At 39.8% G+C, this 22,171-nt stretch overlaps 1 protein-coding gene across 1 annotated transcript; it reads left to right on the plus strand.

Annotated features, from left to right (window-relative positions):
* slc7a8a (solute carrier family 7 member 8a) lies at positions 1-21,246 on the plus strand. Its single transcript, XM_078275730.1, has 11 exons — positions 1-855; positions 6,404-6,608; positions 10,142-10,293; positions 14,640-14,765; positions 15,636-15,789; positions 16,279-16,402; positions 16,700-16,803; positions 17,635-17,731; positions 17,877-18,026; positions 18,216-18,393; positions 19,233-21,246. Exons 1-11 carry the CDS (start codon positions 723-725, stop codon positions 19,385-19,387), a joined length of 1,578 nt encoding a protein of 525 aa, XP_078131856.1. The 5' UTR covers positions 1-722; the 3' UTR covers positions 19,388-21,246.
* The last annotated feature ends 925 nt before the right edge of the window (positions 21,247-22,171 follow it).

Genomic DNA, 22,171 nt, shown 5'->3' on the forward strand with positions numbered 1-22,171 from the left:
AATTTACACAAATACAACCTCTCTTTTCCAAACTATAAACACGGGTCGGATCTGTATGGGGTAGACCTGAACGACTTCCTTCTGGGGCAGCTTCTGGTTGCGCGCAGAGAGGATGCTTTTTGTTTCTTCAGCTCACACCTGGAACAAGGATTCTGTGAGAGCGTTTTGTTGTTTTTGAAATATTGTTGATTTTTTTTTTCTTTGCTCACATTAGAAACAAAAATAGTTATCCTTGTGTGACTCTAAAGGAATGCCGTTGGAATATGCGCTTTTCGCTCGATAATCGGACTTGATGTGCGTTTAGATAGCGACCTGTAGCGCCACCTGTGACACCGGCGATTTGGGTTGCCAGCTGTGGTCATACCTGGAAGACACGTTACAGTTCCAGCTGCAGCTGCAATCAATATTTTGCTCTGGAGGAACAGGAGCAGGACACTGAATTTAGCACAATATTTCCAACAGCCTGCTCTTTTTGTGTGCATATGTTTTTCTTGATTCGTTCAGTGTAACACCCCTCATTGTCACAAATTGCTGACAGTGCACTAATAATCAACTTTCCTCATCAGATAAGTGCAGCACGTTTCAGCGTACGTAGTTTTACGCACACAATAGACGCTTGAGCTCGAGGCGAGACCAGCGCACGGTCAGCTTAAGGTACTGTGTGGTGGAAAAGAAGATACAAATATAACCAAAAAGCCGGGTAGCCGAGTCCAGCCATCAACATGACGGACGGTGCAAGACAACGGAGCAGCACGTCGGGGTCTGCCAAGGATGCTGCCGGTGAGAAGGAGTCGGGAGGTGGGGTAGCGCTCAAGAAGGAAATCGGGCTTGTGAGCGCCTGCGGTATCATTGTTGGTAAGTCTGTGTTATTATCATTTCCAGAGCCAGGTCTACCATGTGGTGCGACCAGTTGTCTTATTCACCCACAGCAACTTTCCCTCACATACTGCCTTTTAATGGCCTGCAGGTCAGATAAGGATCCTGGCACAGAGTCAGTGATATTACCTGCATCTGTGCACCGCAACATTCACATAGACAGTAGATGTTTAAAATGTAGCATGTGTTTACTCTACTACACATTAAGAGCACACACTGGTTGGGTTGTAAAAGTAACTCTGTGAAGTCAGATCCCTCTCAGTCTGTATTGCAACAGTGTAATGCCTTTTGCCCCTTTGTCTTTAATCAATCAGTCTGATGTCATCTTTTCTTTGTAGCCTGACCAGCGATTATGATGTCTTTACCCTCATTCATCTCTGATGCTCAGAAGATTAGGCCCATTCAGAACAATTTCTAGGCTCACATGACTGACTTAAGACACAGTGTGATGGCAGGCTGGCAACATGTGGACAGTCAGAAATTGGCCTACAGCACTTGTAGTCAAGAGATCCAACCTTAAAGGGACACTCAACCAATTTTACAAATTATGCTTAGTTTACTCATCACGGGTGGTACTACTCCACCTGTGAAAAAATAAATCAATTCTCCATGGTGACCAGATTGATTTTCATTGTGGGAAATGTAGGATCCAGGGTTTTGGAAATCTCTTGCAAGCCTCTCAATTTTGTGTAATGACTGTATCTAAAGCTAGAGTAACCCAATTAATCTACAAATCGTTTCGGCTGTACATTATACAATACTATTACTGTTAAACTTTATGATCTTATTTATATAATAATGGAGGTAAACGACACAAACAAAAACACCATCAGTCGCCAGGTCGATCAATACAATTGCAGGGATGAAATATGGCACAGGTTGGGCAGGTGAGAGTGTGTGGTCTTTGTGATGACCTTGGCAGACATTGATGAGAAAGGAGAGGATGACTCATTCACTGCGTTTCCACGGTAACGGGAGAAATGTAGCGAGTGAGTGAGTAAGTGTGTATGTGCACATAGGAATTCCCAAGAGAGAGACAGATGGAAGCTGGGAAAAAGGAGGATAAGAGAGAAAAGAGAGAAAGGCAGAGAAGAAGAGCAAGAGTAACTTACTCCCTAAATGAAGGCCTCAATTTTGCTCTGCTGTGAATTGCACAGTAGAAGGTAGATGCAAGGCCAACAATAAACTCAATTTACACGCATTTTTATTGATATAGTAATATTTTCAAACCTTTCCAAGGCAGTGATCATTCTCTGAGATGATTGCAAATATTGACAGATCAGTAAAATCTTTAAAAATCTATAAAATTCTTTGTTAAAATAACAAAATGAGCAACTAATCCCTTTGCATGTTTACAACATCTTCTCTCTGTAGTCCCACCCTTGAGCATATCTATACAGCAACATGTAGATAATTCAATTAATAAAACATTTTATATGGCCATAGAAATAAAATATTTTCCTTTTTTTATGATTATGGCTCTCCAATCATCAGCCGACTATTAAGAAACAGATCGTTAAACCCATAATGCCATCGTAGAGGATTTTTACAGCCGTCCGGAGTCCATACACCTCAGCGTAGTCACCAGACTGCTCTTTGCCGGGGCTTTTTGTCCTTGACCAAGTCACTCATTCATGCTTTGGCTCACATTGTCATGTGCAGGAGAGACGTGAGGTCAGGTGACTCGTCTGATCCTCTCTTTGTGAACATGCCCCGCTGGGTTTCCATGAAAAGGGCTGAGCACACGAGGACATCAAACAGTTTTATGATCTATTGTACAGTACAGGCATTTATCACTCACACACACACACACACACACACACACACACACATAAATCCAGAAATGTGCAAAGCCAGGAATTGGGATTAGAAGTGAACTTTTGGCCACTTGGAAGAAGACTCCGCCCTGATAATGCTGTTTTATTAGCTTGCCTGGCTAAGCCATGTCTGAGCTGGACTCCAGTCCACGTTTGTTGTAATTGAATTGCTGCTCAACTTCACATCACTTTAATTAAACAAGCTTAGTTTTATGCTATCACAGTAGCTTTTCATGTTTAAAATCCTGAGTTGGTAGAAGTTGGCAGAGGTAATGATGACACCAAACCCTCCTCTTTCTCACAAATTGCTCCAGTGTTGTAAATTGCTTTGGTATAATAATAACTCACACACATGCATGTACACAGGGCCTGCAGGGTCCGTGAGTGTCTGGCTGAGGGCCAAGCAGCAGGTTGCTTCAGCTTGGTGGCTGTTTAAACAAGGATTTAACGCCGGGTGGAAATGCAAGAACTAATCTGAGAGGGCTTTATAAAGGCTGATTAGGGTTATATCATAATGCTGCACAAACACACACATGCTTGTTAATATTCATAGTCTGCTGCTGCTGCTGGCGTGAGCGGTGGCATTCAATCCTGTGTCATGGAGTCCTTAACAAATAACAAAACAATTTATTTCTCTCATTGGTTCTCTCTCTCAGTGTTTGCATGTTTGGACTTCACTTAAGATGTAACTATGCAGTTTTTGTTTTGTCTATAGCTTCACAAAATGTATCTCTGTAGTGTGTCTCCATTTTTAACTACTTTCTGGCATGTTATAGACTGAATGGTTAATTAATTGTTGAGAAAATAATTGGCAGATTAAATGATGATGAAAATGCTGGACAGTTGCCCTAATAGTTGCCCAAATAATGATACAGCTTAACAACATAAAACACAAAATTTGCCACAAAATTAAAATTAATCAGAACAGCAAGATTGCATTCTACAAACTAAATCTAAAACCATAAAACTAATTGTGTCAATTCTAAAGTGGAGCCTCAGCCTGTTGCTGTTAGAAGGCATCAAACAAAGTCCAAGAGGAACAGAAATGTGCTCAGAGAGCATGTCCGAGACCAAGCCTCTTTCTTTGTGAATCAGATCAGGAGAATATCAAAATATCCTGTCCTTAAAGAGGCTGAGGCCTGCAGAGATTTGTAAAAAGATCCAGAAATATGACAAAGAGACACATGGACAGATGTGATACACACTGCAGAGAGATTCGACAGTTCAGACTTTTTAATCCACTGCTTCCTAAAGTTGATATAAACGTGCATTTGGTCAAGAGAGAGCCAGCGATTTTGCAACAGCATGTTAAGTTAAGTTAAAAGTCATGTTCCCTCTGGGCCTGTTTGGAGACAAAAGGATGTGAAAACTATCAGAAAAACAGGAAATCTGAAGATATACCACACAGTCAGCATGTCGCACACACTCACATGCAATGATGCACATGACACGAACACACAACATGCAAGCGTGCATATTTGCTCACCCCGATAAAAGCACTCGCTCACCTTTAAATAAACATCTAAATATGAACTCATTCAAACCAGAACGTTTATCTGCCTCTGCAAACCTGGCATATCAGGGACTTTGCAACAGAGGAAAATGCTGAGTCAACGCATTGCTGCTGTTTTCCCCTACATGTCAGATGTAAAGGTCATGCACTGAAGACCACTGCTGCCATAAAGATGTCAGAATAACCAGTGGTTTGATGGTTTGTTTGTCATCTTTTTTACCTTTCACCTGCAACTGGAGTTACATAAGTCAGCGGCTGTCCTCAGCACTCCCACTGATGCATATGGAATCTGTTAAACAAATGTGCATGGTCTCATGCTTTCAGTTGAGCGGTTTGGCATATGTTCAGATTTTGCTTCAGATTTAACTGATTTAACATGTTGAAATATTAACATTTCAACATGTTTTTCTACAACAAACAATTTTTCTATGAATGAATCTATAGTGTATAGTAGTTTAGTCCAATGGTTCCCAAACCTTTTACTTTTTGACCCCTTAAAGTGAAGCAATGTCTGCTACTGACCCCTCATCACAGGTTATGGCCTCAGTATGGACATAAGTTATGAGCAGTTACATTGAAACTGAAAAAAGATTTGGTCTTCTCAGATTATTATACTTGAAGGATTTTAGAGACCTGAAGATGTGTATGTCTAATAGCTAAAAAAAAAAAAAAAAGATCAATTTGCAAGGATATAAAACTATAAAGCCGAAAGTCATTCATTTGAGAAGCAGGAACCAGCAATATATTTGGAATTTCTACATTACAAATTATGTAAATGACCCCTATTATGTTGTCGCACCTATAGCTGCAAGTTATAAATTGTTCATTGACAGTTGTAACAGGAAAGAATATATACACTTCATTTAACTCTGCAGGCGGAATGTGACAGTATCATTCATACCTTTGACTTTTGTACTTTATATTGCCACTCAGCCCATTATCCAGTTATGATTCAAAACCTTCAACCTTTGACCCCGATGCCTTTTTATTGGCCGCTAGGTTCAAGCACAGTCAACCCAGCAGTTGTAAGCTCCTAAAACTCTGCTGTGTCAAAGCCTCATCGGACAGGAGTGAATCTGTCCAGAGGCTCCGGCCGGCTTCTTTTTAATGTCGGACTAGAACCCCAGACGTCTGTCCCTCCATCTTTTAGTTCCTGTGTAAAATGCCTGGCACACTGATGCTCATTGAATCTGTCAGGACATTATTCTCCCCCCTCTGAATCTACCTCCAATCCCTCCTCCCTCTTCTCACTCTTTGCACTCCGTCACCCCACTCTCCATCTACTCATAACTCTGCTAACTCAGCAGATTACAAGTTCCCACTTTGCCTAATGGCTCAGCTGCTTCATCACTGTTCAAACAATTAGCAGTCTCTGATTAACATGTTTTTTTATTCCGAACATTAACAGGAACACAAAAATGACAGTTTGTGGGTTTTAGGTGGAGTTTTGTGCAGTAACTATTTCTTAGTGGTTAAGATTTAGGTGTAGTGGCTTCCTAGAGTCTTATCATCTCAGGGAGGTTGCCAGGTTTGGTGTCATCACGCTTGCTGAGGTCGCTTGTACATTGGTTTGTTTGTGTTAACATTTGGTTAATTAGTGAGCTTTAGGTGTTGTTATGCACACTTTTCTACTTAAGGCAGAGCTAGGCTAGCTGTTTCCCCCTGTTACCAGTCTTTATGCTAAGATAGGCTAATTTCCTCCCCGTTCTTGCTCCATACTTAATACGCATACATGAGAGTGTTAAAGATCTAAAGTTGTAGGTCTTACAAGAGACACATTAACTATGTTTGTAAATAATGGTTAAAAATAATACTAGACAATACTAGAGTAATACTAGACCATGCACTTCCCATAATGCAACAGGATAGCATATTTTTGACTCCCTGCCTTCAAACTACACTCCCCCAGTTTGTAATCCAGGCTTTTTAACATAGTGGCATCACTTGACACACAGTTATTTTCTCAGACACACAGTTATTTTCTCAGACTTGACAAAGCTCATTCAGAGCTGTAGCGATGCTGTAATGTGTCAAAATGGTGGAATATCCCTTTAAATGCACTAAATATCCCATATAAAAACGTATTGTTTTCTGCTTATTCACGTAAACACTACAGCTTCTTACGACAATGCTAACAATAACTTCTAATTCATTCTGCACTGAAACCTGACCCCTCTCTCTTCCCTCCCTCTATCAGGTAACATTATCGGCTCAGGTATCTTTGTCAGTCCGAAGGGAGTGATGGAGAATGCCAGCTCTGTGGGTGTAGCCCTGATCGTCTGGATCATCACGGGCGTCATCACAGCCATTGGGGCACTGTGCTACGCCGAGTTGGGCGTCACCATCCCCAAGTCTGGGGGAGACTACTCCTACGTCAAGGACATCTTTGGAGGACTGGCTGGGTGAGACATTCAGTCATTTACTTGCAGTTGGAAACAATCAGATCATATGACATTTGCAGATGTGATTTGAGTCAGTAAGCAAATGAGACTGCTGTATATGAATGGTAAGCAGTGCAAATAAAGGAGGCGTTTCACAATATGTGACATGTACAGGAAACTACAGTTGTTAAGTTCCGGGAAGTTGAGGACCCAAAGGCAGAGAGCAGGCAGGCAGTTGAAGTTGAGGATTTATTAAACCAAAACACAAAAAATAACCAAGGGAGTCCAGAGAATAGCTGACACGGAGAAACACACACACACATAATGATCTGACACAGGACAAGGGGAACACAAAGACTAAATACAGAGAGTAACGAGGTAACAAGAGGCAGGTGACACAAGGGCTGGGAAACTGGTGGAAAACATCAGGCAATCACAAGAGTGGGAAAACACAGGGAGTAAAACTAGACAAGACAAGACAGAGAACAGACTATCAAAATAAAACAGGAAACAGAACATAAAACAAGACAGGACCAAAAATCACACAAACGGAAGGAAACAAGACATGACAGAAAACCAGGCTACCAAATGACAGGAAAACAGACTACAATAAGACAAGACAAAACACCAAAACCATAACAACAGTGACTTTGGTGTTTGTCTGGGTTTTTGTATTTGACATTTAAAAATGTGTTCTAAAAGTTTTATATTTAATCTGCAAAAAAAAGTGCCTGTGTTTTCAAGATTTAAAGCAGTGGTTATCATTTTTGTTAACCAAAGACAGACATTAAAAGCAATTGTTTTGTAATAATAATGTAATAATACTTATTATTTTGAGGCAAAGAGTAGATTTATTTATGATCAACCTTTTTGCTGACTCTCAGGTCACTTAGGTTTGATAAACCTCCAGGTCAAAAGTGCTGTCTAGTAAGTGTATGACCCAGTTTTATTAGAAGAAGGGGCCTCCCAAACAATTAAAGTTAATTTGACATGGATTTAGCTGAGCATACCAACATGTCTAGATTCCTCTCTTTATCCTGGTGGATGAGCCTGCTCATATAGGTCAGACATCTTGATCCAAAGCAGGGGGCCTTAAACCTGAAGCCAATACTGACTCATATGGTAGATTCACAGGCAGTAAAAGAGAGTTTACAAATGTGAGGCTGCTGCGTGGTTTTACGTCTTCAGTCTTCAGTCTTCACTCTTACGTCAACCAGTTTTGAATTGACTTTCTGTCCACAGCTTCTTCCATTCATCCATAAGGTAACGCTTCTTACAGTAGACTCTTGGGAACCATACTAGGTTCATTTCCAAGTAAAACAATGTCATTTGTTAGCGTAGATTTAACAAACACTGTGCCTTTGCCCAGACTGTAAACACAGATTAGACCTTTGTATCACAAGGATACATATTATCAAGGTATTTTGAGAGAGGAATTCAACCAGACAAAACAGACAATGATTGTTTTTGTCCCTTTGTACAGTTGCTATCAATACACATCAATGAACGCTCACCTCCAGGGACTCAGTAGTTCGGTTTGAAGTGTTGGGGCCACACCATTTCCCTGTGCCCTCCATCTAGCACAAATAAACTGTGTTCAAGTGGTGTTTGTTTTTATTGTCCTGCACCTTTTTATCCCTGTGTGTGAATGTTGGAAGCAGTTATGCGTACTGTATAAGTCAATAAGTCAATCACCTTATTGCAGCTGGGGGAAGGCAAGCTTATAGAAAAAGGGGAAGAGCTCGTAAAGTCGTACGCTCAAACACGACTTGAATGGACAGCGTTTCAAGTACAAAGGCTCTTTGTTTTGTCAGACTAACAACGGTTGTGTTACACCCATAATGTGCAATATATAGACTACTATAGATGCCACAGGTTGCAGGGAGTCATTGTGTAAAACTGGTTAGAGCGGGATTATGATATAGGGCTATATAAAAATAAGAATAATTTACTTATGCTACTAAATCCTCTAGTTGTTCTCCACACATAGGACTAGCAGAGAATTTAAGTAGAAGTACAAAAATGTATTCAGCCATATGTATTAAAGTATTACATGTAAGTATGCAATAAATCATATTTATTGATACATTAAACTGCAAGCTGCATTTGAATGTTGTAGCTGGTTCCTGTGGTGCTATGTCTACTACGATACTACTACAAACTACTACACAACAACTATAGAGTTTTGGTTTGTTGAATCTACAGCAGTGCATCACATAATCTAGGTTTATCATTATGTTTAGCACATGAAACCCAATCTGCAAAGTAACTTTAGCTGTCAGATCGATGTAGTGAAGTAAAAAGTACAATATTTCCCTGAGAAATGTAATGAAATTGAAGTATAAAGTTGCACAAAAAGTTAAAAAAATTATCAAAATGTTACTTTGTGTCAGTGTTATGGTGTCTACATAGAGGTTTCAGTCTGCATTTTAATGTACATTTTTACTTTAAACACACACACACACACACACACACACACACACACACACATTCCAGTGAGACACAATCCCGTTAACGCAGTCAGCTGTAATGATCCTTCTATAAGCTATCAGGGAATTCCATGTAAAAAAAACCCTAGTCTGGTTGTCCCTGCTACACTCAGCTAAACCCTCGTGCTCTCCTTTATCTCATCTCACTGCCTCACACACGTTTTCTCCCCCTGTATGTGTGAAGCACCAGTGACAAATCCGTGTCACTACTGACAAGGCTTGCATCAGTGTAGTGTGACTCATCCTGTCACTTTCACAGCACACCTTAACACAGCGAGCACACACTGATTAATATCAGTAATGTGCTGCCATATTGGTGCATCGTGATGTCCCTTCAGTCACTTAAAACCAGCCGCCAAACTGAAATTGTATTCATTAACTCCAGGTGCTTGTTACTGAATATGAACGTACAGTGACAGACCTGAAACGAGCCATTGAATGAGCCATCACGTTTCCATATCAGTCACTCACTGACAGCAGGGGGTTCATCCCTTTGCTTTGCCTTGGGGACTGCAATGAGTTATTATTTTATTGTCGTCTCTATCTGTGCACTGTTTTTTTCATTTGATTGTTTATCCTGTCAAACATTATAGCAAAGGTGACATCTTCAAATAGCTTAATTGTCTGAAAAACACAAAGATAATAAATCTAAAAATGACATCAATCAGTAAAAAAGCAGCAAATTCTCATGTTTGAGAGGCCGTTACCAGCGTGTTTGCTTTTTAAATGACTTAAATTTAACGACACATTTATTAGTGATTATACTGTTCAAGTCATGAATCATTTTATTGACTAATTGTTTCAGCGGTGCATGTTTCAGTACATTAAAAAGTTATTAAATAGGTGAGAGGCCAAGAATGGTAAGAAACATTTGTGCCATCCTTCCTCAAAAAATAACCTGCTGTGAATGAAAAACTGTAAATGGGAGTATGTATACAGTATGTACCATGTGCCTTTGTCATGTGTTTCCTCCTGTTTACCCCCCACCTGTGTGTGCTCCTGACACCCTACTGTTTCTCCCATGCCTCTGTGTTTGTAACTGTTTCTAACTCCTTTTTGCCTCAGGTTCCTGCGTCTGTGGATTGCCGTGCTGGTGATCTATCCTACCAACCAGGCTGTGATCGCACTGACGTTTTCAAACTACGTCCTGCAGCCTCTCTTCCCGACCTGCTTCCCACCGGAGAACGGCCTGCGTCTGCTGGCTGCTGTCTGTCTCTGTGAGTAATACCGAAGTTTCGGCACAAACGCATGCAGTTGTTGTTGTTGTTGCCCACAGACATGTTTCCTAACGCAGAACATACATCAAATTGCTGAGCAAAACTTACTTAAAGTAAGGTATCACAGATTTCAAGGGTTTTCCTTACCAAACAAGGCTAGACAAGTAGGTACACAGTGCCTGTTATGTATAATAGTACCTGTGTAACCAGTATTGTGGGTAAGCTGAACGTGTAAGGCGTTCCCCAGGTGGTGATTGTGCAATGGATATGACACATGCCTTTGGTGTGGGAGTCCTGGGTTCAAATCCCACTGTGATACATCAACCAATATGTCCCTGAGCAAGGCACTTAACCCATAGTTGCTCCAGAGGTGTGTGACCTCTGACATATATAGCAATTGTAAGTCGCGTTGGATAAAAGCGTCAGTTAAATGACTTTTAATGTAATGTAGATCATGGCAGGAATATTCATTGCATTTAGCACATACATCTTTAACCACACTCTATTACAGCTCTCTGTACAATATTTTGCCTCAACTGTATTTCTGTATTGAGAAATGCTTAATTGCTTTCTTTTGCCGAGAAGATTCACAAGACAATTTGTCCATGTGTTGCAAACAGTTCAACCGAGTGATGTTCCCTGCTTAGGTTGTTTCATTTGAATAGTTTGTAAAAGCTTGAATAGGGGAAACCATCCAGTATTTCATATAAAAAGAAGCAAATTAGACTAAAGTCTGGAAAAAGAAACACATTTGTGTTGTTCAGAATATACATATGTTTTGTCACAGAATGTTCAGAAAAATGTTCACTGACAACATATTTCATTTGTTTTTCCACAAAATATCTGCTAATAACAACTACAGCCTCTTTACACTTTTTTATAGCTATGTTTAAACAAATTGGTGCAATATGAACATATTTTCTAAAAGACAGAAATGAGAACATTTTACAAATTAAACTCTTTCTTCAAAAAAGTACACTTTTCCTGGTGAACCAGCTCACAGCTCTGACTCCACACTGATTCAGTCTTGATTATCTAGTGAAGAGTGCAGGTAGCCTAAAGAAATAGCGTAAAAGGACATTCTTTTTTGAGTAGGCTTGTTGATACAGGCTTAAATGTTGAGAAAAAAAAAGCAACGGGTACACGAATGCTGACACAGTTACAACACAGTTAAATATTCAGGGTTGTATGTAAAATGTAAAAGTAGCTCACATACTGTGCAGTGCAATGTATTTAACAGTAAAGCACATGTTCCACTGCAGCAGCATTCACTCTGTTGGATTTAGTTGCATCATCACAGCTGTCACAGATTGTCTGAATTATGCCCTGATTTATCCAGTTTATGGCCCAGTTTTCCTAGTATTTACTTTGAAGCTCCTATGTTATGTAACCCTCAGTCAGAGGTCATCTAATACAAAATAGCAAAGCAGCTAGAGGGGTGTAGCACTAATAAGTGAATCTATGAAGACAAATGGGTGAATGTGTTGCCGCTGACATGACAGTGGCTGATTTGAATCACTCAACAAAGTTCACACACCCACACACTGGCCAAATACTGCAGGCAGCTTTTAGATAGACAGACAGACGTGGACACTAGGGAAGAGTGTGTGTATTGTGTGATGACATTTAGGGAGGAAAGCGTGCATAAATATGCAATATTCTTTAAGTCATCACCACTAAATGTTTTTCAGGAAGGGGAAACTTTGCTGGAAACATCGCTGAGTCAAAAGGGTTTTTGCATGTCTCTTGAGTGGTCAGGGTTCTTCAGTAAAAAGTAGTATTTTTTTGTTACTGGTCTCCAAAGGTTTTTTCCGTCCTGTGACATGCTGTTCACTGGCAGATGGCCTCAGTTGGCTGCCCTGTTTGGTTTGACAAAATGGAAATCTCACTTTCCAATGGCATGCACATTTGTACTCAGTGAACTAAGAGTTCCACTACTTCATTACCTTTGCCAAATAAGTTAATAAACAAAGACATTTCAACAGAACCTCGAAAAAATTGAAAATCTCTTTTATTCCTCACATAAAGTTCTTCATAAATGGACACATGGTGCAGCTATTGTGTTCAGTCTACGCTAATAAAACCTGTTTATTTGCACATGACCTTACCAGTTTTATTAAAATATGTTGGCATGCTTTTGAGATATTCTGCTAACCAACAGACAAACTGTTTGCAGAGGTAATAACAGCGCTGCACTCTATGAAGTCTTTTTTGGATTAGACACATTGAGCTACATTTACGTCTTTCTTGTCTCACTTTCAACGCCTGAAGCAAAATGTCCTTAGCTCCAACAAGAACTGCTAGCAGTCATAACTAGCAGTTTGTTTTCAGCTTTGGCTGAGCCATTAGAGTGATGTCCACTGGACAGATTCCTGTCAACAATGATATCATCCTTGTTTATGGGCTCAACATGCATCTGCTTCTCTGTTTACACATTACTTTGATTTCCCAGATCTGGCCCCTTGCAGAATATTATGTAATAGTGTACAGGATATAACCTTACGTATTTACTTACAAATCCAGTTCAGATTTAGAGACCAAACCAGATGCTGCCAATCGCTGGCAGGTCTGGTTATTTCAATCTTGCAGGGCAAGGGTTTTTCAATGTGTACCATTTCAAAAACATGCTGGGGATTCTCTTACTACACATGGCAGAGTGGGAGGTCATAACTCTGTCATGTTTTCCAGCAGGCTCATAGTTACCTCTGCGAGTTTCCATACATACGTTTGTATACTCAGCTGACAGACAGCTGAGCGACCCCCCCTTCAGCTCCATGGTTCGAAGAATATGTCCTTAGATGTTTACTTGCGGCCTGCCAGGCAGCAAATATGCGTCACAGGGGGGCAGGGACACGTGTTGTTACTGTAATGAAGTGCTTTGGCGAAAGATCATCTGGTTCTTACAACAACTCTGTGTAATGGTGAATTAAGAGGTTTAAGATGTATTTACTCAGTTGTATTTTAGTTCGTTGTGCCTGTGTGTACACAATACACAACTCAAGTCCTAAGCTGATCTGGGTGTTAAGAGTTTCTCATTTACTGTTTTTTTCAGCTACTCCCCCTCACTGCAACTGTTGTTCTGTGTGCTGTAGTAATGTGTAGTAACGCTGCAGGAAGTCATAACTTTCCCCCCTCTACCCACTAAAAACAGCCACTCACCAACCTACAAACACCATAAACATCTCTACACCAACTACGAACCCCACTCTTTGCACTTGTCTCTTTATCTGCATCCAATACACACATCTACAGTGTCAGCGCAGACCCATGCATGCCTGTTCATGTGCATCTGCCTTTGTTCCCTGCAGTGGCAGCTCAGAGTTATTTAATGTGATGATCTTAATCCCACAGAGTCAAACACGCCTATTATTTAATGGCACCCTATTGGCATGAACCCACTGGCCTCTTGTACCCAGCAGTACAGATCAAATCCATTATCTCTGTCTGTGTTCAGGTCAGTCTTAGTTTGAAGTGAGATGAATAGCATTTCCAAATGTATTTTCACATCTGGAGTTTGGAATCCCATTTTTGTCTTTACATTACATTGTAAAATAAATGGAAAGGATTACTTTTATTATGATGATGGTTTTAAGAAGTTACACAGAGTAGAAATATCAAATACCTGCAGTACTTCAGGAGAAAGAAAATGATTGCAGGTAAGACGTGAGGCGAACTGTGAGAGATAAAAGGTGAAGTTCAATGAAATGATGCAGCAGCAGACTCAAAGGTCGCTGCAGTGTTTAGAAGTTAAGACACGCCGAGTGTGCAGCTTTTTTTTAATTATCTTTCTCCACTTGCTGACCTGACATCAGTTCAATTTCCATCAAGTGACAATAACCAGGTTTTTTTTACGTCTTCATCTTTTCTTGGGAAATAATCTGAGTTTTACTACTACAACAATGCACTGATAGTTCCTTTACCAGATCAATAAAACAGTCAACACATAAACCTTTATCTCCTACATTCACTCCATAACATAATCATTTTACAACCTTTAGTTACTGTCAGTGCTAACTCGTATTGTGCAGCACATTATTCAAACCCACCAAATTTTAGTGGAGCAATCCCAACATTTCCAAAGCTATCAATATGCCAGGCAGAATTTTGGGGAAATTAGTATAAACTGATGCCCAACACATGCAGAATGTGATAAAATGGTGTATTCATAAAACAAAAGGGAGTCTCGGGTTTGAATATGTCACAGTGTAAACATCATTAGAGCTTAAATAAAGAGTTGGAACAAGCTGATACAAAATAGAAATGGCACTTTAAGAGGAAACACAATGGAAAAACTGGGGTTAAATAAATAAGCATTACATTTTACTGTGTTTTATTTGTGCATCTAGTGCTGCTCACATGGGTGAACTGCTCCAGTGTGAGGTGGGCCACCAGAGTGCAGGACATGTTCACCGCCGGAAAGCTGCTGGCCCTTGCCCTCATCATCATCATGGGCATCGTGCAGATCTGCAAGGGTAAGCACCCAGAGTGCATACGTCCACAGTACATTCCACCTTTGGCTGGTGTCTGTGTGTGAAAGGAAAAAAGTCACACACACACACTCGCGGTCACCAGGGGTATCTTCAGTCATTTGGGACAGTATAGACTCCCTGTGGACGCTGCAGGGGTCAGTGAGTTTCTGGGGCCCCTTTTAGTTAAAACTCACATTGCTAATATCAGCACGCCTGTGTGCGTTTGCTCTCACAACATGGCTGAGGGCCAGTTTTTACAGGGGCCACAGAGAGTAGGCCCCTGAAACAACAAAATGGGGATTTCTGTGCAACTGTTTGAAGTTAAATGAAGAGTTCAGTGGCTGATTTGATGTGAGACTTTGGGTCATATATGATGGATGGTATGAGACAGTACAAATACTTTAATGCTCTCTGAAAACATGCCTCAAGAAGGGATTTCAGGAAATATATAATGACAAATGAAAAATTAGGAAGATTTATGGATGGTTTAGACATTCACCCCAAAACAAAGTGTTTGATAATCTCTCAGTGGGAGCTCTGGGAGCACCGAATAAGTCACTTTACAGGATTGAGCAGAATGTCTTGACTTGTTTTACACACACTGATCGCATTAGATGATGGTTTTCAGCTGGGTTCCCTCACAGCAAGCCCAAAGTTTAAATGGAAACCGGTTTGTTTACCCCCAAAGAACCAAAAAATGTACATAAGGAATGCAGAAAACCTTGACTAAATGAGACAATTCTGATGGCGAACTAGGATGAAAAGACATTTCTAAAAAAAAAAAAAAAATGAAAAGGGTGGGGTTTTCTGATATTATAAAATGCTGCCAATTAAAAATGTCACCTAAACATTTGCGTTATCTATCTCCTGTAGGAGACTACTACTGGCTTGAGCCAGCCAATGCCTTTGAGCCCTTCCAGGACTATGATGTGGGTTTGATAGCCTTAGCCTTCCTACAAGGCTCCTTCGCCTACGGAGGGTGGAACTTCCTCAACTACGTCACAGAGGAGCTGGTGGACCCCTATGTGTAAGACGCTTTATTCTGCTTCTCATATCTCTAGAAATATTTTGTTGCTATTGTTAGAAAACCACCTTCCCACAGTACTGAATGGCTCATAGCCATAGGATAGAAATATAGCTATAGTTTTTAAAGCTGCTAGTAGCTATTTCAGTGATTAGCAGTTACATACCGGCTAAGCTTCCTAGTTTAACCCTTTTTCTTAAAGCTCTCTGAAATGTATTTAACTTAGCATGAGATCATTCTCACCATCATCCCCAGTGTCTGGCCACTGACCTAGAAACAAACTGGTAGAATAAAATGGTTTATTTCTTCATTTCCTCTGCATTTTCTGTCTTTTTAACAATACCAAGTTTTTAATAATCTTGGTATCTATTAATTCACTTCCCCTAAGGTACCATTTTTAATTTCCTTCTTTAAATCCTCCCCTGTACCCTCTTCTCTTAAGCTTTCCTCCTCATTCTGTCTCCTAAACATTGCTGTTTCCGTCTTCTCCAGGAATCTTCCTCGTGCCATCTTCATCTCCATCCCCCTCGTGACCTTCGTTTACGTCTTTGCCAACATCGCCTACGTCACGGCCATGAGTCCCCAGGAGCTGCTCGCCTCAAACGCTGTTGCCGTGGTGAGTATCTCAGCGCATGACGTAGGATGGCCAAACACACACCTTGATAGTAGAACGACTCTGTCTCCCTCTAGTGAGTGAAACGTGTTGGTTGATACTTTTTGAACATCATTCATTGCATTCATTAAAGTGTCTTGAGATAACTGTTATGTGATACTATAAATAAAATTGAATTGAACTGAATTATGGTAGTGAACGCATTGACACATGATGAAGTAAGCATCTTACCATCAGCCTGTGTGTCTGCTTCCTTTCTTCCAACCTCTAAACTCCATCCTCCCGCTCCTTCTTTTCTAGACGTTTGGTGAGAAGCTGCTGGGAGTCATGTCGTGGATCATGCCCATCTCTGTGGCTCTCTCCACATTCGGGGGAGTAAACGGTTCCCTCTTCACCTCTTCCAGGTTAGTTGGCTCGATAACAGCTTTGATTAGATGGGATCTACTGAATAGTAATAACTAGGGCTGTCAAAATAACGCGTTCATTTCGATTAATTAATCTGAGAAAAAATAACGCGTTAAAAAGAATTAACGCAGATTAATCCACTCCATATTGACGTTTGCATACAGACGAAAATCTGGTGCCACTGATATGTCTTCGCTTCTCTCTGATGCTCTGAAACAGACGTTACAGGAAACACAAACCCCGCTGCACGTGACGCTAGTTAACACAATACTCGACAGCAGCTAACGTTAGCCTACCGCTAGCTAGTAGCTGGATTAAACACGGTTACAATGCTGACAGCTAACGCTAAACGGTGTAAAGTTTGACTGTGATTTACTGTAGAGGATTCAACACCGGTATGTAACAATCTGCAGCTGCCGTCGGAGAAATGACACAGTTCAATGAAACTGGTAAACTACAGCTTCGTGGTGCATTTGTAGTTATTGTAAATGTCCTTTTCCTATCTGGTTGTTGTTTTTGTCGTTCAACAGCAATTTACTAGTGAAATAAGTTATTGTTATTGTTATACATTATTATGAAATCATTTAATTTTGACCATATGGCCTTAGCAATAAACAAGCTGTTCTTTAATGTCACCAACTGTTGTTTAGTACCCTTTTTTTTCTTTTCTTTTTTTACTTTCTTAAAAAGTATCGGTTCAGGCACCGTTAATTATGTATGTGACTAATTTCGATCAATTAATCACAGAGTATGTAATTAATTAGATTACATTTTTTAATCGATTGACAGCCCTAGTAATAACTGAATGATTGCATCTCTGTCTCTCACAGATTGTTCTTTGCTGGAGCCAGAGAGGGCCACCTCCCCAGTCTGCTGGCCATGATTCATGTGAAACGCTGCACTCCCATCCCTGCTCTGCTCTTCACTGTGAGTACCGCTCTCACCATTACACTCCTCGTATATTACCTCCTTCAGATAAGTCACGTTCTGTCTCTCTGATACACAGATAAACCAACCACAAATTATCAAACTTTCTGCCTCTGACCCTCCTTTCCTCCTTCTTCTTCCTCAGTGCCTGTCCACCCTGCTTATGCTGTGCACCAGCGACATGTACACCCTCATCAACTATGTGGGCTTCATCAACTACCTCTTCTATGGAGTGACTGTCGCTGGGCAGATTGTCCTTCGTATTAAACAGCCCGACTTGCACCGACCAATCAAGGTGCGTCTATGTGGTGTTTTTGCTCCACTTTTAGCTAAAAACAAAAAATAAAAACAGCCATAAAAAGCACATTTCATACAAAAGTTCACAATAGACAGATGCAAAAGGAAGAAATATTATACAAACTGTCAAATGGTCGTGTCTACATGAGTGTAATACGTTGTTGCTTTGTTCTCCCTTACCTTTCAGATCAGCCTCATCTGGCCGGTCATTTACCTCATTTTCTGGGCCTTCTTGCTCATCTTCTCCCTTTACTCTGAACCTGTGGTGTGTGGCATCGGCCTGGCCATCATGCTGACTGGCGTCCCAGTCTATTTCCTGGGAGTCTACTGGGACAATAAGCCACAGTGCTTTGACACCTTCGTTGGTAAGTTAGCTTATTGTCAAGTTGTTTTCAGTGGTGAAATGTTTGACATTATTTGAACCTCAAATACATTTTATGCCATCAGGCTAGTCCATGGAATGGTCAACTATTTGGGAAATTTACTTATTTGTTTTCTTGCAAAGAGTTAGTTGAGAAGATTATGTCTGTACACTCGGTATAGAGCGAGAGCCAGGAGGCAATTAACTTAGCATAAAGACTAGAAGCAGGGGGAAACAGCTAGCCTGGCCACCAGCTCTAAAGCGTACATATTAATAACATGTTTATTTAATCAGTACCAACACAGAAATGTACAAACGCCAATTTGTGGTTTTGGATGGAGTCACGCGGTGTTGCTATTCTTGTAAGTAAGCATGCCTGGCTCTTCCTCAATACTGACTTGACAGAAAGAGGTATTGATCTTTTCTAACTTCTGGCAAGAAAATTAATATTAAGTATGTAATTATTATTATTATAAGTAGTAAGTATTCTGTGGCCGGGTTAGCTCAGTTGGTAGAGTAAGCGCACATATATAGAGGTTTATTCCTCAACGCCGTAGGTTTGACTCCGACCTGTGGCCCTTTGCTGCATGTCATTTTCCCTCTCTCTCCCCTTTCATGTCTTCATCTGTCCTATCAAAATAAAGGCAGAAAATGGCCGGAAAAATTATCTTAAAAAATAATAAAAAAATGAAGTATTCTTTTAACACAGTACTTGTAAACACGATTGAATTTGAATTATTTGTCCTGGGAACAATGCCATATATTCAAACTTTTCTTGCACACTGTGTCATATGTCATTTAAAAGCCTCTTTCTTAAAACTCTTTGTTGTTCTCTTCTTCTAGATAAGATGACGTACTTGGGCCAGAAGTTCTGCGTGGTGGTTTATCCCGACATGGGTAATAGCGGTGGGAGCAGAGAGGAAGGAGAGGAAATGAAGGAGGCCAGGTCTCCTCTGTCCAAGGCGGACGTAGACAACCACAAGTCAGGGGACTACTAAAGATTTTATCTCCCACCTGCCTCAAAATAAACAGACATATGCAGACGCACACATGGGTGCGCACACACACAAACACACATGCAAACATACACCACAGTTTATAGTGGATTTACTGATCAACACTTTGTCTTTTATATTTGTATCTGGTTTTGTATCAATCATTAATTTTTGTGCCAAATATAACATGAGGTATGTAGAGTTATATGACGTCAAACTTTTTTGTCTGGGGTCTTTCAAAAGTGCAATAAAGAAGGTTAGCGCCTTCCAACTCCTCAATACATGCTTAAACAGATACATTTACTACTCTTCATCATCATCCCACTTCTCTTCCTCCACTCACTCCCTGCACACTCCTACTGTAAGAGCATCTTTTCATTTTTTGTATTTTTATCAAAAGATTCTTACTCTACTGTGATATGCTACACAAACACCTTTTCTTTGTTTTGTTTTTTTGTTCTTTTTTTGACACATTGGAAATGTTGCTTTGTCATCCATTCAGCACACCAAAGCTGTATTTTATGCAGAAAATCAGATTCAGATCAAGTCATTCAACGTTGCGAAGTACACTGCGTTTAGGTTTTAAAGGTGACTGTGATTCCTAAATGATTCTCATTTTTTTGGAATTGTGTTAATTGTTTATATCATTTGACTTTGTTGTTATTTTGGTTTTAATATTTTAATTTTAGTTTAGTTGATATTTTTTCTTTTTTTTTATTCAATATCATATACATCTTGGCCTATTTTTTTTACTCTTGTGTACACCTGAAAGCTGATGTGTGATCTGTTCTTGTTAATTGCCTTAATTAGAATATAGTCTGTACTTGGGTGTCACTACAGCTCTGTTTTGACTGAGTGGAGAGATGGTTTATCCTCATACATTGGGGTAGTTTTTAATTTGTATGGAAGTAAAAAAAAACTACAAAAAAATGGTTCTTGTATGGACACTATACTGATAATTAACCTGTTAAAACTGCAAGTTCAGCATGGACATAGACAACTAAAATGAATAGGCAAGACATGATAGTGTCAACCACCACATTTGCATTGTTAATGTGCAAACCCCTACACCGACACATGTGAATGCCTGCGTGTAAAACAGTTTTAAAGAGGCATTGATTGTCTTACATGTTTTACGGAAGAAGTGTTTTTGTAGCTTAACATCTAGCTGTGTTTCATTTTTTGTTTGTTCTTTATTTAGGGTGCAGAAATTATAGCTTCACATAAAATATTTTTTAATTCTCACAATTCAATAGAATAGATTTTTAGTGCAATATTAGTATAGGCATCAGTGAAAATTGAACATGCACTCTTGAATAAACCCAATCTGTCTGGTTTGGTAATAGTTATGTATCTATACTTATGTTGTATAATATAGTAACAACACTCCTGCGCACATAAACACACAGTATGTACTCTTGTGTCTTCAGTCTTTCTGTAATCTATTAGTGTCTCAGGGCATCCCCACTGCCTTCTGCTTAAATACACTTGCCTAAAAACTCTAGACCATAACAACTCAACAGATCTGATTGCCTCTATGAAATCCACTCTGTTAGTACTAAATATCTGTACTGGTGCTTTTAGGTATTTATTTCCTCAGGAGTCCCTGTCTTACAAGCAATCCCAAGACAAAATCTTACAGATGTACTGTAAATCGTTCTAGCTATTAAGAATCATTAAAGTTGGGCCAGTATCGTGAAGGTTTCTTTTGTTGAACTGTAAGGGGAACAGGGGTCTTGGATGTCTTTACAAGTACAATGATTGTGTTTTGTGCCTGTATGGTTATTGTGTATTTACAGTATACACACGTCATGGAAGTCTGTATATTGTCTCAAATAAAAAACACTGTTTTTTTGGGAAAAGGTGTGAATTTGTAATTCAGGGCCTCATTTATATAGGAAAAACTGCTCCCTGCCTTTATCTTTATTCCATTGCAATTATTTTAAAGAGTGTGATTAAATTGTTATTAGTCAAGTTTTAACATGCAACATAGTGAATTTCACATATTTCAGCAAGACTCTTACTGTACATAAATGAGGCTTGAAAATGTATTCACCTCAAAAATGAAAGGCTGCAACTTTGTGATAGGGCAATGTGAATTATGCAGACTTAAACCTCTACCTGCTTGTTTACTGCTTAAAATCTAAAGCAAGTTTAACAGTGCTGATTTTGTTTTGATTGTCTAACTTTCTTGCTGCCCAAGTTTCCCTAATAAGCTGCAACATCCAGGTCTTGCTGTAATTCAGACCAAAACAGGCCATCAATAGGGTGGAAATATGAAGGTCTCTATGTTGTAATCTAAGCAATTATTCTTCTACATCATCATCGCACTACAATACACTGCCTAATGAGAATGTCATTTCTAAATGTACACATTGGTCTCCTATTGACGTTGCCATCTGCAATTTATCTACCACCCTGAGAGCCAATTTGACTGACGTGTCTCTCAAACTTAAGTCTATTTTGTGTTAAAAATATAAATGTACATATTGGTAGTGAGTGTGTGACAAGAATAAAAAATAAAAAAAAGTAAGCCTTTTCACGTCTCCTTTGTACAGCTGTTTTGAAAGAATGACAAAAGTGAGGCATTTTCAGCATTAACATAAGTTTATTCTACTGACAAACTAATCCACAGCATAGGTCGCACATGTCACGCGATTCTATACACACACACTGAGGGGGCCATGTGGTGCTGACACAGCAATCCCAGAACTAAACGTTGCTTCTCTGAACACACAAAGAAACCGAACAATATCCATGTAAACTGAGGCCATTGTCAGACAAGAC

The sequence above is a fragment of the Sander vitreus genome, chromosome 19 (genome assembly GCF_031162955.1).
Source record: "Sander vitreus isolate 19-12246 chromosome 19, sanVit1, whole genome shotgun sequence".
NCBI classification, from domain to species: Eukaryota; Metazoa; Chordata; class Actinopteri; order Perciformes; family Percidae; genus Sander; species Sander vitreus.

What these genes read in the sequence shown, in the direction of transcription:
- slc7a8a (XM_078275730.1), top strand. Translation starts at nt 723, where the DNA reads ATGACGGACGGTGCAAGACAACGGAGCAGCACGTCGGGGTCTGCCAAG. An exon ending in ATCTTTGGAGGACTGGCTGG is followed by an intron (nt 6,609 to 10,141) that starts GTGAGACATTCA and finishes TTTTTGCCTCAG; the next exon opens with GTTCCTGCGTCTGTGGATTG. An exon ending in TCCCTCTTCACCTCTTCCAG is followed by an intron (nt 16,804 to 17,634) that starts GTTAGTTGGCTC and finishes TGTCTCTCACAG; the next exon opens with ATTGTTCTTTGCTGGAGCCA.